A 15,718-nucleotide genomic window follows, 5' to 3' on the forward strand; every position below is an offset into this window, starting at 1 on the left:
CACATTTCAATTTTATTGGGTATTTATCTAGGAGCATAATTGATGGTTCATAAGGTCATTCGAAAATTCTGGAAACCCCAGTACCCCATATCAGAGCACAGAGCACCAGGTCTTAGCACGGCCAGGCACAAGTGTCGCAGCTAGCTAAGCATAGGGTCCCTTATTTTTATAGCTGCACCCAATTTTAGCTTTTGGGGAAAAAGTTTAGGGCTGTAATTTTAAACTTTAATTTTTATTTGGGGCAAAAGTAACTTCTTGTTTTTAATGGTATTGGCTTAGGTCACTCCATCTTCGTTTGATTTTTAAGCTTCTTCAGCAATAGAAATTGAGAGGAGGCCAATGTTAACCCAAACAGGGTCTAGGGTGTGTGTATGTGTGTGTATGCTTAGCTGGCTGTGCCTTCTCAAGTATCTTGCTTGCTGCTCTCAGCACATGGCAGCTTGGTTTGGAATCAGCACAGTGTTGTGTGCAGGCACAGTTGCTCCTTTTGCATGGGGCATGTTCAAGATGGCAGTCCCTTCCCCAGGAAGGTCATGTGTCAGTCAGTTGGTTGGTGGTCCTGGATTCTTCTTCAAGGCACGCACAGCTTGGGAAACTCCCTCGCTGGGTGCTAGGGCGTCTTCTGCAGTTAGGGTCCGGCGCTCTGTGCTCCTGAAGGGTAGGGACCTGTGGGCAAAGACTGATGTGAAGTTGGGCTGGGAGAGAGAGGCTGGATGTTGATGAGCTGCCTTTTCTCTCCTGTCTCATTTTGACCTTTTCCGGCACCAGTCAGAGTCACGGCCACGTGGGCCCAGAGCCGCTGTGCATCCAGGAAAGGACTGGAAGCCCAGCCACTCCTTTTGCTCCTCTTTCTGATTGGAGCCCGGAAACTGCTGTGAGTCCAGGAAGCTGCTTCTCATGGGAGCTGCCTGTATGCAGGGGAGCTATCTATGGTGGGGTGAGGAGTGATCAGAGAGAAGCGGACCAGCTGGCTGAGGGGGCCCTTACACAACCCAGAATGGTCTAAGAAGGCTGAAGGGACTTAGTTCTGGTTGTTGTTGCCCCCAGAGAGCCCCAGGCACAGTTTGTGACCACAGCAGGCACCAGCTGAGAGTCCCAGGTGGAAAATCAAAATATCTGTATCTGGAAAAAGCAGAGGACAGCACCTTTGAGGGCCTTCACTCTTTCCCATTGCCATGAGGTTGTATAAGACTTCTTTGAATCCTGCCTTCACTTTTACTGGAAATCATCCTACAGCAAGAAGAGGCTATTTGAAGAAGTGAACATTTTAATGAAGAGGAACTGAACAATGCCTACAAGGATTGTTTCAGTGGAATAGAGCGTTCATGCGCCAATTAGTGCCTGGGGTCCGATTTGTTATACGTCACAGAAGCTACAGTGTCTGTGCATGTCTGAACGGTCCTGTATCAGTCAGAATCAGCCAATTTGGGCTTCAGTAACAAAGGGCCTCCAAATATTTATAGATTATAAAAACTGAAGTTTGTTTTGTGTTTAAGCAACACTGTATTAGAATTTGGGTAAGACTCTGCTCCATAGAGACTTCACAGGGTGATTATGTCTGAAAGAGAAACTTTTTTAAGAAAAGATTTATTTATTTGAAAGGCAGAGCCACAGAGAGGCAGAGGCAGAGAGAGAGACAGAGAAAGAGAGAGAGAGAGAGGTCTTCCATCAGCTGGTTCTCTCCACAGATGGTCTCTACAGCCAGAGCTGTACCAATCCAAAGCCAGGAGCTTCTCCCACGTGGGTGCAGGGGCCCAAGGACTTGGACCATGCTCCACTGCTTTCCCAGGCCTCAGAAGAGAGCTGGATTGGAAGTGGAGCAGATGGGACTCAAACTGGCACTCATATGGGATGGGAAGTTCTGCCTGCTCCTGCCCTCAGTTAACTGTGCCTCACCAGCTTTGCACGTGGGATCATCTGGATCCTGTTCAAGCCACGTTTACCCAAGGGAAACTCAGAGCCCTGTCTAAAGCTCCCTCTTGCTCTTCCTACTTCAAGCAGTTCAGTTCTTAGTCATAGCTGCTGCTCTCAAACCATAGCCATACATTTTGGGGGTTCATGGGTTCACTGTGCGTCAATTTGCCTTGCCTCCACACCTCACAAAGCAGCAAGGTGGAGACTTTGAGTGCAGACTTTATTTGTCCTCTTGTCTTTTCCTACCACAGTGAGGCAGTGAGAGGTGTGGGCAGAAAGGAAACCAGTTCTCCTAGTTGTCTTATATTCCCCCTTATACTTTTGGTCTTACACCTGATGGGAACGCCACTTTGTTTTCGTAAATGCATGTGTAGGTTGTTGCCAGAGAACAAGGCGTACACTTCGGTGCCTTAATTTTTAACTGCCAAATGTAATCCTTTAGGCAATAGTCTATCTGACCAAACCCCTGAGCATTCTGTTTTGGTTTTCCTTAGGGAAAAGTGCCAAATATTTGTCAAATGAGTATATAAGAACTTAGAATTGATTGGTCCTAACAGTATGACCAAACATGGTAGTGTCTCAACACCACGATGATAATGTGTGTGGATGGCAGTTCATGACAAGAGCCTCAGGTGATTAATGACATCATAAATAAGAGTGTCAGTTGTTAAATCAACAGCAGGAGTCACTGTGCACTGCAGGACCTCTGTCCTTAATGAGTTATACTATGAGAATTAATGGCAAAACTAGTCTTCAAAGAGTACTTTATACTTTGTGTGTCTTTGTGGGAGCAAACTATTGAAATCCTTACTTCGTATAGAATTGATGTTCTGTATATAAAGATAATTAAAAATGAATCTTAATGAAGAATGGGATGGGAGAGGGAATAGGAGGTGGGATGGTTTGGAGTGGGAGGATAGGTATTGGGGGAAGAACCGCTACAGCCCAAAAGCAGTACCTATGAAATTTATATTTATTAAGTAAAAGCTTTCACACAAAAAAAATGTATGTGGACTCTGCAGTTCAGTCTTGCCTGAGTTTGTGCCCAGAATTGAGGCTTCTCTTGGCGTGTGGATGGGTCTGTGGTGAAGCATCTGGGCTCCAGCAGCGTTTTTGGAGAAGGGAGACTGGAAGAAGAGTTTGAGGTGGAATTCAGTGGGCATCCTGGTATCTGTTCAGAAACCATTCCACTGGTCTGCTCCCTTGGCCACGCGTCGAAGCCTTCCAGGAAGAAAAGCTGCCGTCAGAGCTGAGGATTCAGGTTTCGTGAAAGATTCTGTGAAACACCGGGGCTCAAGGAACTTGTTTCAGTGCCCAGTGATAAAATATTGACACAATTTAGGGAGGAGGAGCTTGTGCCTCTCCCATGGGTGGAGCACAGAATGATTTAGTTGTTTTATTAATGAACTATGGAGCCCAGCAGAGGCAGCCAATCAGATGCAAGGAACTTCCCCAAATATCTGAATGACTGTGTGTGTGTGAATGAGCATGGGTGTGGGTGTGTGGAGCCAATGTTTCATATCAGCAAGTGGAACAAGAATCAGGGAATGTGGGCCTGGCCTCATCTGAACCTACAGGCTACTGAGGCAGGGAGTACTAAGGCAAGTACTGCTTTGAAAAACAGCTAGGAACTATAAACAGAGGGTTTTTGTTTGTTTGTTTTTGTTTTTTGTTTTATAAACAAAGAGATTTATCGGGAGTTTTCTTGATACCAACAAACTGCACATATTTGAAGTGTCTAAGTCAAAATAATGCTCTTTGCGTTTTGTTTTTTTTTTTTTAATAGGCAGAGTGGAAAGTGAGAGAGACAGAGAGAAAGGTCTTCTGTTTCCGTTGGTTCACGCCCCAGTGGCCACTGCGGCCGGTGCACCGCGTTGATCTGAAGCCAAGAGCCAGGTGCTTCTCCTGGTCTCCCATGTGGGTGCAGGGCCCAAGGACTTGGGCCACAGCAGAGAGCTGGACAGGAAGAGAAGTGACCGGGACAGAATCCAGTGCCCTGACCGGGACTAGAACCTGGTGTGCCGGCACCGCAGGCGGAGGATTAGCCTGTTGAGCCACAGCGCCAGCCAAGATAATGCTCTTTGTAATCCTACCCTGACAGCCACTGATCTAGCTACTGTCATTGTAGAGTAGTTTATTTTCTAGAAATTTCCATAAATGGAATCAAACAGGACCTACTCTGTTTCTTAAAAAATTGTGGTAAGGAGCATGCTAGTTAGCCATTCTTAGATGTAGAGTTCAATAAGCCATCCTACTAAACACATTCAGGTTGCTGTGTAACTATCACATCCGTCTCCAGAACTGTTTCCAATCCATTAAACCAAAAACTCCCATTTCCCACCACCACCAGTTCTTAGCAACCACCATTCTACTTTCTGTCTCTGAGTTTTACTTTTGTCTTTTTTCATCATTTACCTTTTTAAAAAGAGATTTATGTGTTTATTTGAAGGACAGAATGACACAGTAGGAGAGAGATTTTCCATTTGCTAGCTCACTTCTCAAATGGCCACAACAGCTGGGGCCAGGCTGAAGCCAGGAGCCAGGAACTACATCCAGGTCTCCCACAAGTACTTGGGCCGTCATCCGTTGCCTTCCCAGGTACACCAACAGGAAGCTGGATCTGAAGCAGAACAGCCAGGACCTGAACCAGCACCCTGATGTGGAATTCGGGTGTCACAAGCAATGGCTTAACCTGCTGCACCACAAGGTTGTCTCCCATTTTTTTTACTGTCTTATTTCTTATTTCATTTAACATGATGGACTCAAGGTTCATCCATGCTATAGCATATATCTGAGTTCCTTTTTCAGGGCTAAATAAATATTCCATTGTATGTGTATATACCATATTTTATTATTTGATTTGTTGCTAGACATTTGGGTTGCTTCCATATTTTGGATATTGTGAATAATACCACAATAAACATGAATTTATTTATATAAACAAATATCATTGACACTAAACTTTCAATTCTTTGGAGTATATATATATGTGTGTGTGTGTGTATATATATATATATAGGCTGTATGGTAATTCTGTTTAATTTTCTTTTTTTTTTTTAAGATTCATTTATTGATTTGATAGGCACAGTTGCAGACAGAGGGAGGGAGAAACAGAAAGAGAGGTCTTCCATCCACTGGTTCAGTCCTCAAATGGTCACAACAGCCAGAGCTGGGCCAGTCTAAAGGCAGGAGCCAGGAGCTTCTTCCGTGTCTCCCATGTTGTTTCAAGGGCCCAATTTGTGGACCACCTTCCACTGCTCTCTCAGGCCATTAGTAGAGAGCAGGATTGAAAGAGGAGCAGCCAAGACACAAAACGGTGCCCATATGGGATGCTGGTGCCTCAGGCAGAGGCTTAGCCCACTATGCTGCAGCACCATACTCCTATGTTTAATTTTCTTTGAGAAACCACTATACTGTCTTCCACAGTGGCTGTACCATTTTACAAACCTGCCAATAGTTTACCAAGTTTCCAGTTTATTTCAATCCTTACCAGTGTTTGTGATTTTTTAATAGTAGCCAGACTAATGGGCATGAGGTAGCCTTTAAAAAAAAAAAAAGTCCCAGGCGGCGTCGCAGCTCACAAGGCTAATCCTCCGCTTTGCAGCGCCGGCACACCAGGTTCGAGTCCCGGTCAGGGCGCCGGATTCTGCCCCGGTTGTCCCTCTTCCAGGCCAGCTCTCTGCTGTGGCCCGGGAGTGCAGTGGAGGATGGCCCAGGTGCTTGGGTCCTGCACCCCATGGGAGACCAGGAGAAGCACCTGGCTCCTGGCTTTGGATTAGCGTGGTGCACTGGCTGCAGCACGCCTGCTGCAGCAGCCATTGGAGGGTGAACCAACGGCAAAGGAAGACCTTTCTCTCTGTCTCTCTCTCACTGTCCACTCTGTCTGTAAAAAATAAAAAAAAAATTAAAAAAAAAAAAACTGGTGAGGCACAGTTAACTGAGGGCAGGAGCAGGCGCAACTTCCCCAGGGGGGTTACTAGGAAGGAGCCCGGGCTTCCTGCCACAGACCCACAGCAAGTTGAGGTCAGAACTTCCGGTGGACATCCACGCCAGGGACCGGGTGGGCACCCACAGATGTGCAGGCTGCTGTGCACTCAGACCCATACCAGGGGATCTTCAGCACCTAGAGACACCTGGGGTGGGAACAGAAGTGAGACTCCGCACCTCCAGTGTGTGGCTGATGGGAACGACCAGAGTCCTTCTCCCTAGAGGCCCTGGCTGCCACAGCCATAAGAGCAGGTGCTCAAATAAAAGGGAAATAGGACCCTGAGGCAGAATGTTAAACTAACTTCTAATCAAGTTAATAACTGGTGCGGTTGGGGAGTAAATAAGATTCCATTGAAGGCACCTGACAGACCAAGCCTTTAAAACCCGAAATTAATTGTCACGCTTCTAAAATATGCTGCTCATTGAACTGTCTGCCCAGGCTCCCTGGAAGACCCCAACGGCAGTTTTGCTCCACAAATGACATCTTTGGGCTGTACAATCTTCCCCTGAGATGTCTCAGGGTTAGTTTTTTGTTTTTTTTTTTTTTTGTTTTGTTTTTTGACAGCTAGAGTTAATGAGAGAGAGAGAGAGAGACAGAGAGAAAGGTCCTCCCTCCGTTGGTTCACTCCCCAGATGGCCACCATGGCCAGAGCTGTGCCAATCCGAAGGCAGGAACCAGGTGCTTCCTCCCGGTCTCCCACACAGGTCCAGGAGCCCGAGCACCTGGGCCATCCTCCACGGCCTTCCCGGGCCACAGCAGAGAGCCAGACTGGAAGAGGAGCAACCGGCCACAGAACCCAGTGCCCATATGGGATACCAGCGCTGCAGATGGAGGATTAACCAAGTGAGCCACAGCGACGGCCAGGATTAGTCATTTTGAATCAACAAATCATTTGTGGCAGCTCAGAGGAATCCTGTGAGACAATCCTATTACAGGACAAATAAGCTACAGGCTGGTGGGTCACAGGCTACCTCTAAATAGATACAACTGTTCACAATATTAGATGCCCCACTGGGTGGAAGAATTCACTCTCTACAGCTCAGGCGTTGTAGTGTAATGGGTTAAGCCACTGCCTACGATGCCGGCATCCCACATGGGTTTGAGTCCTCAGCTGCTCTGCTTCCAATCCAGCTCCTTGCTAATGCGCCTGGAAAAGCAGTGGAAGATGATCTGAGCCCTTGGGCTCATTTGAGACCAGATGAGGTTTGAGGTTCCTGGCTCCTGGCTTGGGTCTGACCTAGCCCCGGCTGTTGCAGCCATCTGGGGAATGAACCAGCAAATAGAAAATCTCTCCCTACCTCCTCAGCCAACTTTTAAACAAGTAAAAACAAATCATGTAAAAAATAATAAATACAAATCACTCTAGAAAAACCCCACTGAGTAATCACTCCCCATCCTTGGCAGCCACTGATCTGCTTTCTGGCTCTGTGAAGTTGTATGTTCTGGATATTTCACATAACAAGCATCATACAATATGTACCCTTGTGTGTATGGCTTCTTTCACTCAGCATAATGTGTTTGGGGCTCATCCATTTTGTAGCATAGATCAAAGTTCCCGTTCTTTCTATGGCTGAATAATATTCCATTGCTGTGCAGCCATTTGTTGATGGGTATTTGGGTTCAATGTCATTATAAACACGCCTAGGAATGAAATCGCTGGGTCCTCTTGTCTGTGTCTAACTTTTGGAGGGCCCACCAACCTGTTTTCTACAGTGGTTGCACCGTTTTACACCAATAGGATATTAACTATGCGGTTCCTTCTCTCAGAGACAGCTCAGTGGATACCCCATGGCGTCTCATTGTGCTTTTGATTTGCATCTCTGAAACAGCCAGGGATGTCGATGTGCTTGCTGGCGATTTGTCAGGCTCTTTGTACCTGATTAAAAACCATGAAAACTACTGAGTGCTTTTGTTTATGAAATTTTATATCTAGAAATACAGTACTGAGAAATCAAAATAAGAAATTTTAGAAATATTATTTATTAATTTTTTATAAACAACAGTAATAAACCCATTATATGTCACTGTCAGAAGGTGACATTATCACATATCATGTAGCTTCTGGAAAATTCCACCATATACTTGTTGGAGAAGGAGAATAAAACAAATCAATAGCATCGTAGTATTATCACAAAAACAATTTTTGACATCATGGGTCTCCCTCCCACAAAATGAATAATAATTCAATTCAGTTTTGCTCCAGCCAGATTTGACAACTTTTTTTCTGGTCTGAAATTCCTCTCAACCTAAGTTTACCCAGGAAAGCATATATTTGGGGGAGGGTGGAGTATGGACAAGAAAGGCTGGGTTGTACTTGCTTGGCTGCAGACAGGACAGAAAATGGCCTCTGATCTGTGTCTAAAGCTGCTGAAACCTGCCTATCGTAACACTCTTCTGCCCTTTCAGAAATGAAAATGGTTGATCGTTTAAACGTTGCATTAATCTCCTTAATCACGTGGCATGTTGGACATCTAAGTCAAGTGGTATGAGAGGAGAGCTCTTACTCAAAAGGGCTTTCACTGACGTCTCCGCACCTGGAATTTTCAGTAGTTGAGGGTGGGTGGGTGCACAGAGGCCTAACCTAGTGGTTCTCAAACAGTGGTCCTGGGGCCAGCATCATCAGCATCACCTGGGGGCTTGTAAGAACTGCAAAGTCTTTGGCTCCACCCCAGACCAACTTACTAAGAAGCACCGCCTGTAGGCCCAGCAACCTGTGTTTCAACATTGCCTTCAGTTGACTCTGACTTGCTGAACTGTTTGGTAACCTTTGAGGACCACTGGTGCGTCCTTTTCCAGAGCTGAATTCTGTCAGGATGACTCCCCCTTTTCCTCCCTCTCTATCCCCTTCTTTCCTTCCTTCCTCCCATTAACATTTAATACACTGATCTCTCTTCAATGTTTTTATGACACTTAGTGGGAAACATATACATCTGCACATCGCGTGTCTATCTGTAAACATCAAATTAGTGCAGGCCAAATTCAGAGTACCACTTGTAGAATTCCCAAAAAACTAACCCTTAACGGGATCTATTAGTAATGTACATGTAAAGCATTTTGCTAAGTGTAATTCGTTACCTGCAACCTAGCTTATCCTTCTGCTCCCAACATGAACTCCAGTAAAATTCTTTCAAATATTGAAGCTCTACAATTCCAAGGGCTTGGTTGTCCTTATTTGGTGTTGCCCAAAGATTATTCTGCCATGGTTTCTGTTTTTCAGAAATTCAATAGAAGGTGTTAGCTCAGGATACTGAGCTAAGGACAAAATGATTCTTCTAACCAGTCCAGAGTTCTTTAAAAATGTTCCTTAAGCGATGTGATCTGGAGAATGGGCTAGTCAACCAGAGGCAGGAAAAGAATCTACGTGGAGGATGTCTGATTACGTAGGGTAAAGGGTGTGTGTGTGTGTGTGTTATTTATATTAGTCATTAGTGCTTAGGTTTTACCTAGGATTTCTAAATTGGGAAGTTGGATGAAATTGGCATAAAGCTACTTTTCTTTACATTGTATGTGGCATGGAGAGTTCCATACCATTCAAGCTCTGATAAACACATATTCATGAAAATAAGACAGAGCATTCTGGTTGTTCCTCCTTCTCCTTCAAAGACCTTAGAATTGCTGCTTAGAAGTAGTAGAGCTCACTCTTCGATAGCAGTTGCCCTGTGTCCTTTATGACCTCAGAGCTTTCCAAAATTCAAGGAATCACAGAGATGCCTGTTGGGTGAGTGTTTAACATCTTGGCTTTTGCTTGTGCTTCATAACTTCTTTGACTGTTCTTGTCTTCTTGCCACTCTTTTCTAGATTGTTCTTCTACTCTTCTTCCTGTAGTGATATAATTAAGTCATAGGTGTAATACTGGACCAAGAAAAATGTGGCCTCCACCCTAATCCGATGTTTTTAGGTCATTCAACATAAGTCCCAATTGACCTGCTAACTTTAGATTCTACCCCACATGATAAAGTGTGACCTCAGGCCTCTCTGCCCCTCTGAAGGCCCAGACTGGTGCCCCCTCCTCACCTCTGCTTTATGGTCTTACAGCATGATGATCTCATTCATTGCTCAGTCAGTGGGTATGAAAAAAAGCCCAAGAAAAGCTTCCCAGTTCCCTGTCTACTCCAGGGCTGACTGGTTATGCATGTGGAGACTGAGTGGGTCTGAGGGGACAAACTACAGGGTGGGCTCAGCTTTGTGGCTAATGTCCAAGAAATACATTACTTGGGAGCCTCACTTGAAATTCCATTGCACAGAGTCTCACAATAACACACATTAAACCTGGGCGGGGGAGGGGGCACCTCTAACTCATCCCTCTTCCTTCACCCTCACTTTCACTCAACAACACGTCCTGATAATCTGCCCTCTTTTGTGTTATATTTTGATCCTTTTCCTCCTTTTTAAACTTCTGTCCACTGACCTAGTTCAAGCTGTCATCATCTCCTGTGAGAATCCATCCCATGGTAATGTGATCAGATTGCCACCTGGACTGCCCACCAAAAATCCACTGTAGTCAGACCACTGGTCTCAAGCAAGGCATTCTGTGGTCCTCTGTCGCCTTCAGGATACAGGCCAAGCTCCCTCATCTAGCCATATCCTCCATAAGCTGGTCTCTGTCCATCCCTACCTGTGCTGTTCTGAACTGCTGGCTTCTCCCAAACATATTATCATGCGATTTCACACTTCTTTACTTCTCCTTCTGCCTCTGCTGCGAAGCTCTTTCCTGCCAGCGTTTGCTCAGCCTTGGGCAATTCAGGCACCATCAACCCTGAAAGCCTGTTTGAACTCCCACGTGGGGGCTAAGTGTCTGTTCTCTTTGCCCCTAAGGGAAGCCCTCAACCTTGAGCTTCCACAATTTCTATTTCAAGTCAGTTGTTCTTTTTCTTTCCCCATTTCCACTAATCTGTAAGCTCCTAAGAGCATGTTGCGTTCATCTTTGGGCCCAGTTGCAATGCTTGGCACTTAGCAGGTGTTCTGTAAGCTTCTTCTAACTCTACGAAGGACTAGAGCTGCCGAATGGGAATAGTAACGGCAATGGATGGTGTTGAGTGATTTGCCTGAGCTGAAGACTCCTACTGTCCTGTAGAACTTTGTGGGATCGTGGAAATTTGTGTTGTCTGCTAAGGCAGCCACGGGTAGCTTGTGAACATTTGAAATCTGATTAGTGCACCCATGGAACTAAATTTCTAATGGCATTTAATTTATTTAAGTTTAAGCTTAAGTGTTATCTGTGGCTAGTGTTGCTGTGTTGGCCAGTGTGGCCTTAGAGTCTTCCCAATCCTTTCTTAGCTCACAGAAACATCTGGATACTTCCTACCTTGCTCAGAGCTCCCGTAGAGCCAGGCTCCAAGCAGAGGCGTGCTGGTAATGTTTAGCAGCCAGCTCTCTGCAATCAGCTGCCTATTTTCACTTTATAAATTTATAACAATTTCACTTTATAGATTTATAAATTCTCTACCCATTCCCAGTTTCCAGCTACCAATTTGTAGCTGGACCAGCACAGACTATTTCCATAATATGTGAACACATATCACAGATGTACATAATCCTGAGAACAAAGGTTATAGTAAAATGTGGTGAAATAATTAGGAAGTGATTAGTATTGTGTATCTTTGCCTGTGTTTTAATATAACTTATTTAATTGTAAGTTCATATACTTTTATTGATAACCGTGCTTTAAAACTGGTTAATAATGTTCTTGAAAATTTAGCTGCTATAGCACATCCCTGGCTCCTAGTAACTGCTCAAAATTACAAACAAACAAAAGCAAATTTAAAAAAACCCCAAATCTCTGACTAAGAAATGAACTTTTAGTGATTCAAATGCAGGATTTCTGTTTGGCCAAAAGAGGGCGCAATCAGATGATTCAAAGAGACAAGATTCTAGACAAGCTCCTTGTCGTTTTGAGACTTAAGTTTGAGTGTTCTTGAAGACTGGAATTCTGGAAGACCTTGTGGAACTCCTATACCTTCGGAGAGGTCTTTATTTCCAACATAGATTCTGAGCTATCACCCCTCCAGAAAGCCTTGCTCTCTGTGTCTCACGACAACTGGTCTTTGAGCTACCAAATTAAGGCCCGTCAGCTGTTCAACTTGAACAAAAGAGAAGCTCTAAGAACTTTTGTGTGCCTGTGATAGTATGTTGGGCACTCACAGACTTCATCTCAGGTAATCCTGAAACCACACTTTACATAAGTGGCTGAACTGCCAGCGTTAGGGGTAATCCCTAACACGAAATCCCTGGGGGGGCTCAGGATTTGCATTGCAAGAATTTGTACTTTTCCATTCACATAAGGAAAATCAGGAGTACATTGTGGCCTGATGACCAGAGTCAAGTTGGAAGACATCTCATTTTTCTTCCTCTTTGGCTAGGTAGACTAAAGGAGAAGGGCTTCGGTTTTATGGGGCTGGATCCCTGTCTTCTCAGCATCTGACTGTGGAGGTTAATCCAACCTGGCAGGGATAGGAGATTCCCTGGAGTTAAGAGAGTGATGTAGTGAGTTTCACAATCTACTCTTAAAGGGAGGCAGGAACTGGCCTTTCTCAACAAGAACCTGCCTCTGCTATGAAATGGTTCTACTCTTCCTCCCAGGGCTTCCCTGATCACGTCCGACTCACCATTTCCGCCGCCAGCTGAGCGCGCTCAGAAGGAGGACACTGATGAGCAGGAATACACAGCCGGCCACTGTCGACAGAGAGGGAGTTCAGCAAAGGGGTGCCTGGGCATGGCGGCCACCTGGCGCTGGTCCACAGAGCAGGCGGGGCAAGCCCCCTAGGTGAGCGAGGGCTTCCTGCTGAGGGAGACACTGCAGGCTCTGCAGAGGAGCTATTTGGGAGGCTCAACGAAGCAGGACAGGGCTGAGGGATGTGTGCAAGGCTGGCCTTTGACTAAAGAGAAGAGATATGGGGCTGGTGCCATGGCACAGTAGGCTAATCCTCCGCCTGCGGTGCTGGCATCCTATATGGGCGCTGGTTCTAGTCCCGGCTGCTCCTCTTCCCATCCAGTTCTCTGCTATGGCCTGGGAAATCAGTAGAAGATGGCCCAAGTCCTTGGGCCCCTGCACCTGCATGGGAGACCAGGAAGAAGCACCTGGCTCCTGGTTTTGGATCGGCACAGTTCCAGCCATTGCAGCCATTTGGGGAGTGAACCAACGGAAGGAAGACCTTTCTCTCTGTCTCTCCCTCTCACTGTAACTCTATCTCTCAAATAAATAAATAAAAATCTTTAAAAAAAAAAAAGAGAGAAGAGATAGTGCCTCTCCTCAAGAGGTACTGTTCTTTCTGGGGGAGCAGACTGAGACCAGGAATGCAGGAAGGTGTAGAAGCTAGGGCTCTCCTTGGGGAGGCCTGTGTCTGGTAAAGACATGTGGAAGTATGAAGATGATGCTAAATGCATTCACATCCCTAAATACATTCTTGGTTTCTAAATACTGCCTTGCTGGGGTCCTGGAGTCACTTACTTATTGATTCAGGCAGATGTAGCCTCAAAGCCTGATTCTCCCTCCCCCCAAGGAAACACACAGTGCTGGTGGAGCATGTTTTCTCGCTGGCGGGTTCTACTGCCTCTCCTCTCCACTCCTCCTCCTGCCCGGCCTCACTCCCCTCTCTCAGCCGTAGAATGCTGTCCTTGAAGGTCAGCTCATGGAGGATGGGCTGGGGCTGGTTTGAGACTCAGCTCGCAGCACCCTAGAAGTGATTCATGGCATTTTGATAACGTTGTTCTCTGGATTCATCTTTGCCCCTTCGATAGTATGAGCATTAAGAAGGCAGTCACTGAAGCCCACCTGGCACTTGTCAGTTTGTCCACAAGGCAAGCGAGCCCACTCACCTGCTATCTGATACTCCTCTGTGAATAGGAACGTCTCCACGGTGGTGGCCACTTCTGTATGTTTCTGAAAATCTGTGGCAAAGAGAAGGGCGAGAAATACTCTCAATGTATGCCAAATATGGGACCAGAGGAGGCTGGAGAGAGTGATGCCTTCTCAGCGGATGGGAAACTTGGGGACAGGTGGAAGAGATGTGAGAGGAGAGGGGAACAGGGCCAGTGTTACATTGCTGTGTCAGCAGCGGCCGGTCTTGGCCCTGTGTTTTGTCCTTCGGACTCTGGCTTTGGGGCATGTGGGTTGATGAGTGCCAAGCCCCTGCTCTGGAGGAGAGGGGATGCTGGTGGAGTTGGCTCATCCGCCCTGTACCGCCCATCTGCTGCAGAGGCCTGCAGCCAGACGTGTGCCCTTTCCCGAGGAGGCTTGAATGGCTGCGTGTCTGTCTCCATGGAAACTCTCATGCACCTGTGGTGGTGACAGGGCAGGAAGTCTTGCTCTCAGGAGGGGCATCCATGCTTGCTTGAGGCTCTTCTTCACCTACAAGAGAGTAAGTGATGCTTATGGAGCCAAATGGGGAGACGGGAGTCTCCCTTCTTCCCCAGCCTGTCCTCCACAGACGGCTCCAGGTACACCTGCTGAAGCATCAACCCTAGTTTGGGTATATCTTTGGGAGACCACACCACACATTCTACCTCAGGACCAGTAGGAAGTGGTTGAGTAGCCTCAGCAGAGCAGGTGAGAGGGAATTCTAACCCTGGCCCTGGCTGTTCGTGACACCGAGCAACTCTTTCTTACCCTAGGCATCCTGAACTCAGTCCTGGATCCCATCTGCGACTTGAAAATGGGTCATGATAATGCAAACACTGTGGCTCAGCAGGGTAAGCTGCTGCTTGGGACAGCTGCATCCCATAAGAGTGCGGGCATTGAGTTCTGGCACCTCTGCTTCTGATCCAGTTTCCTACGAATGCCCTTGGGAAGCAGCAGATAATGGCTCAAGTATATGGGTCCCTGCCACCCCTGGGGGAGATGCGGATGGAATACCTAGCACTTGGCTTCAGTCTGGCCCAGCCCTGGCTATTGCAAGTATTTGGGGAGTGAACCAGCAGACAATAGATATCTCTTTCTCACGCTGCATTTTGAGTACATGAAAATAAAGCAAACGATAGCTTTGAACCACCAAATGAAGTAGAAACACACAGAGGGATAGCCTTTTCTGTCTGTGCGGTTCTCCATGCCTCCTGGCTGTGGTTAGTGACCTCAGGGCCCTGCCTTTTCAGCCTCTGACAAACGAAGGGATTGGCACACCTGGACAATCCATGTGGCTCATGGTGGGCCAGCTCTGGGGAAGGAACTACAGCCCAGAGAACCCAAGAGGAACTCACAGGGCATGGGAAATGGAGGGGAGGGCAAGGAAAAAGGGACTTAGGGCTCAGGGTGAGCAACTCTGATTGTAGAAATAAGATTTCAGAATGCTGATAGCAGAAGATAGCCTGGGTGGGTTGCATGGGTGCAAGAGCATGATTGTGTACACATACTTGAGTAGGCTCCTTCCCTGCACATTTTTATGAGTGTACAGGTAGGGAATCATACAAGGGGAAGGAGCATGATAGCCACAGAGCACCATAAAAATGATAGATTTACAACACACACTGGTAGACGGAAGACACAAGTGGGTGGGTGGCTAGACTTCCTCTTTTGGTAGCTTAAGGAAGTAGTGAAATTTCAGGATCAGCAAGGAAAGGGGTAGCGCATTGGTGCTTTGAGGCAGCATCCAGGGTGCTCTGGAGCACTCAAGAGGTCTTTCTTCCTCTTCTGTCTCCTACTGTCCCCCTTGGGTACAGGGGTCCTTAAGTGAAGGGACCTTAGGGTTTATCCACCTTTTTTTGCCTTGCTTTGGTTTTTAGATTTTTTTAAAAAATTTATTTGAAAAGTTGAGTTACAGAGAGAGAGAGAGAGAGAGGAATCTTCCATCTGCTGGTTCATTCCCCACATGGTCGCAGTGGCCG

The 15,718-nt window shown here is 46.4% G+C and overlaps 1 protein-coding gene across 1 annotated transcript in view; it reads right to left on the minus strand.

The window, feature by feature from the left end:
* Positions 1–7,861: 7,861 nt before the first annotated feature.
* Positions 7,862–15,718, minus strand: part of LOC127487073 (interleukin-2 receptor subunit alpha) — a 46,455-nt gene continuing 38,598 nt past the window's right edge. The window contains exons 5-8 of the mRNA XM_070055803.2: positions 14,178–14,249; positions 13,718–13,789; positions 12,508–12,574; positions 7,862–9,721 (exon numbers count right to left, since the gene is read on the minus strand). Coding sequence (XP_069911904.2) covers positions 9,697–9,721; positions 12,508–12,574; positions 13,718–13,789; positions 14,178–14,249 — 236 coding nt within the window. The 3' untranslated portion in view covers positions 7,862–9,696. The remainder of the gene's footprint in view (positions 9,722–12,507; positions 12,575–13,717; positions 13,790–14,177; positions 14,250–15,718) is intronic.

This window comes from Oryctolagus cuniculus, chromosome 13 (assembly GCF_051225735.1).
Source record: "Oryctolagus cuniculus isolate XC-2025 breed Fujian yellow rabbit chromosome 13, ASM5122573v1, whole genome shotgun sequence".
NCBI classification, from domain to species: domain Eukaryota; kingdom Metazoa; phylum Chordata; class Mammalia; order Lagomorpha; family Leporidae; genus Oryctolagus; species Oryctolagus cuniculus.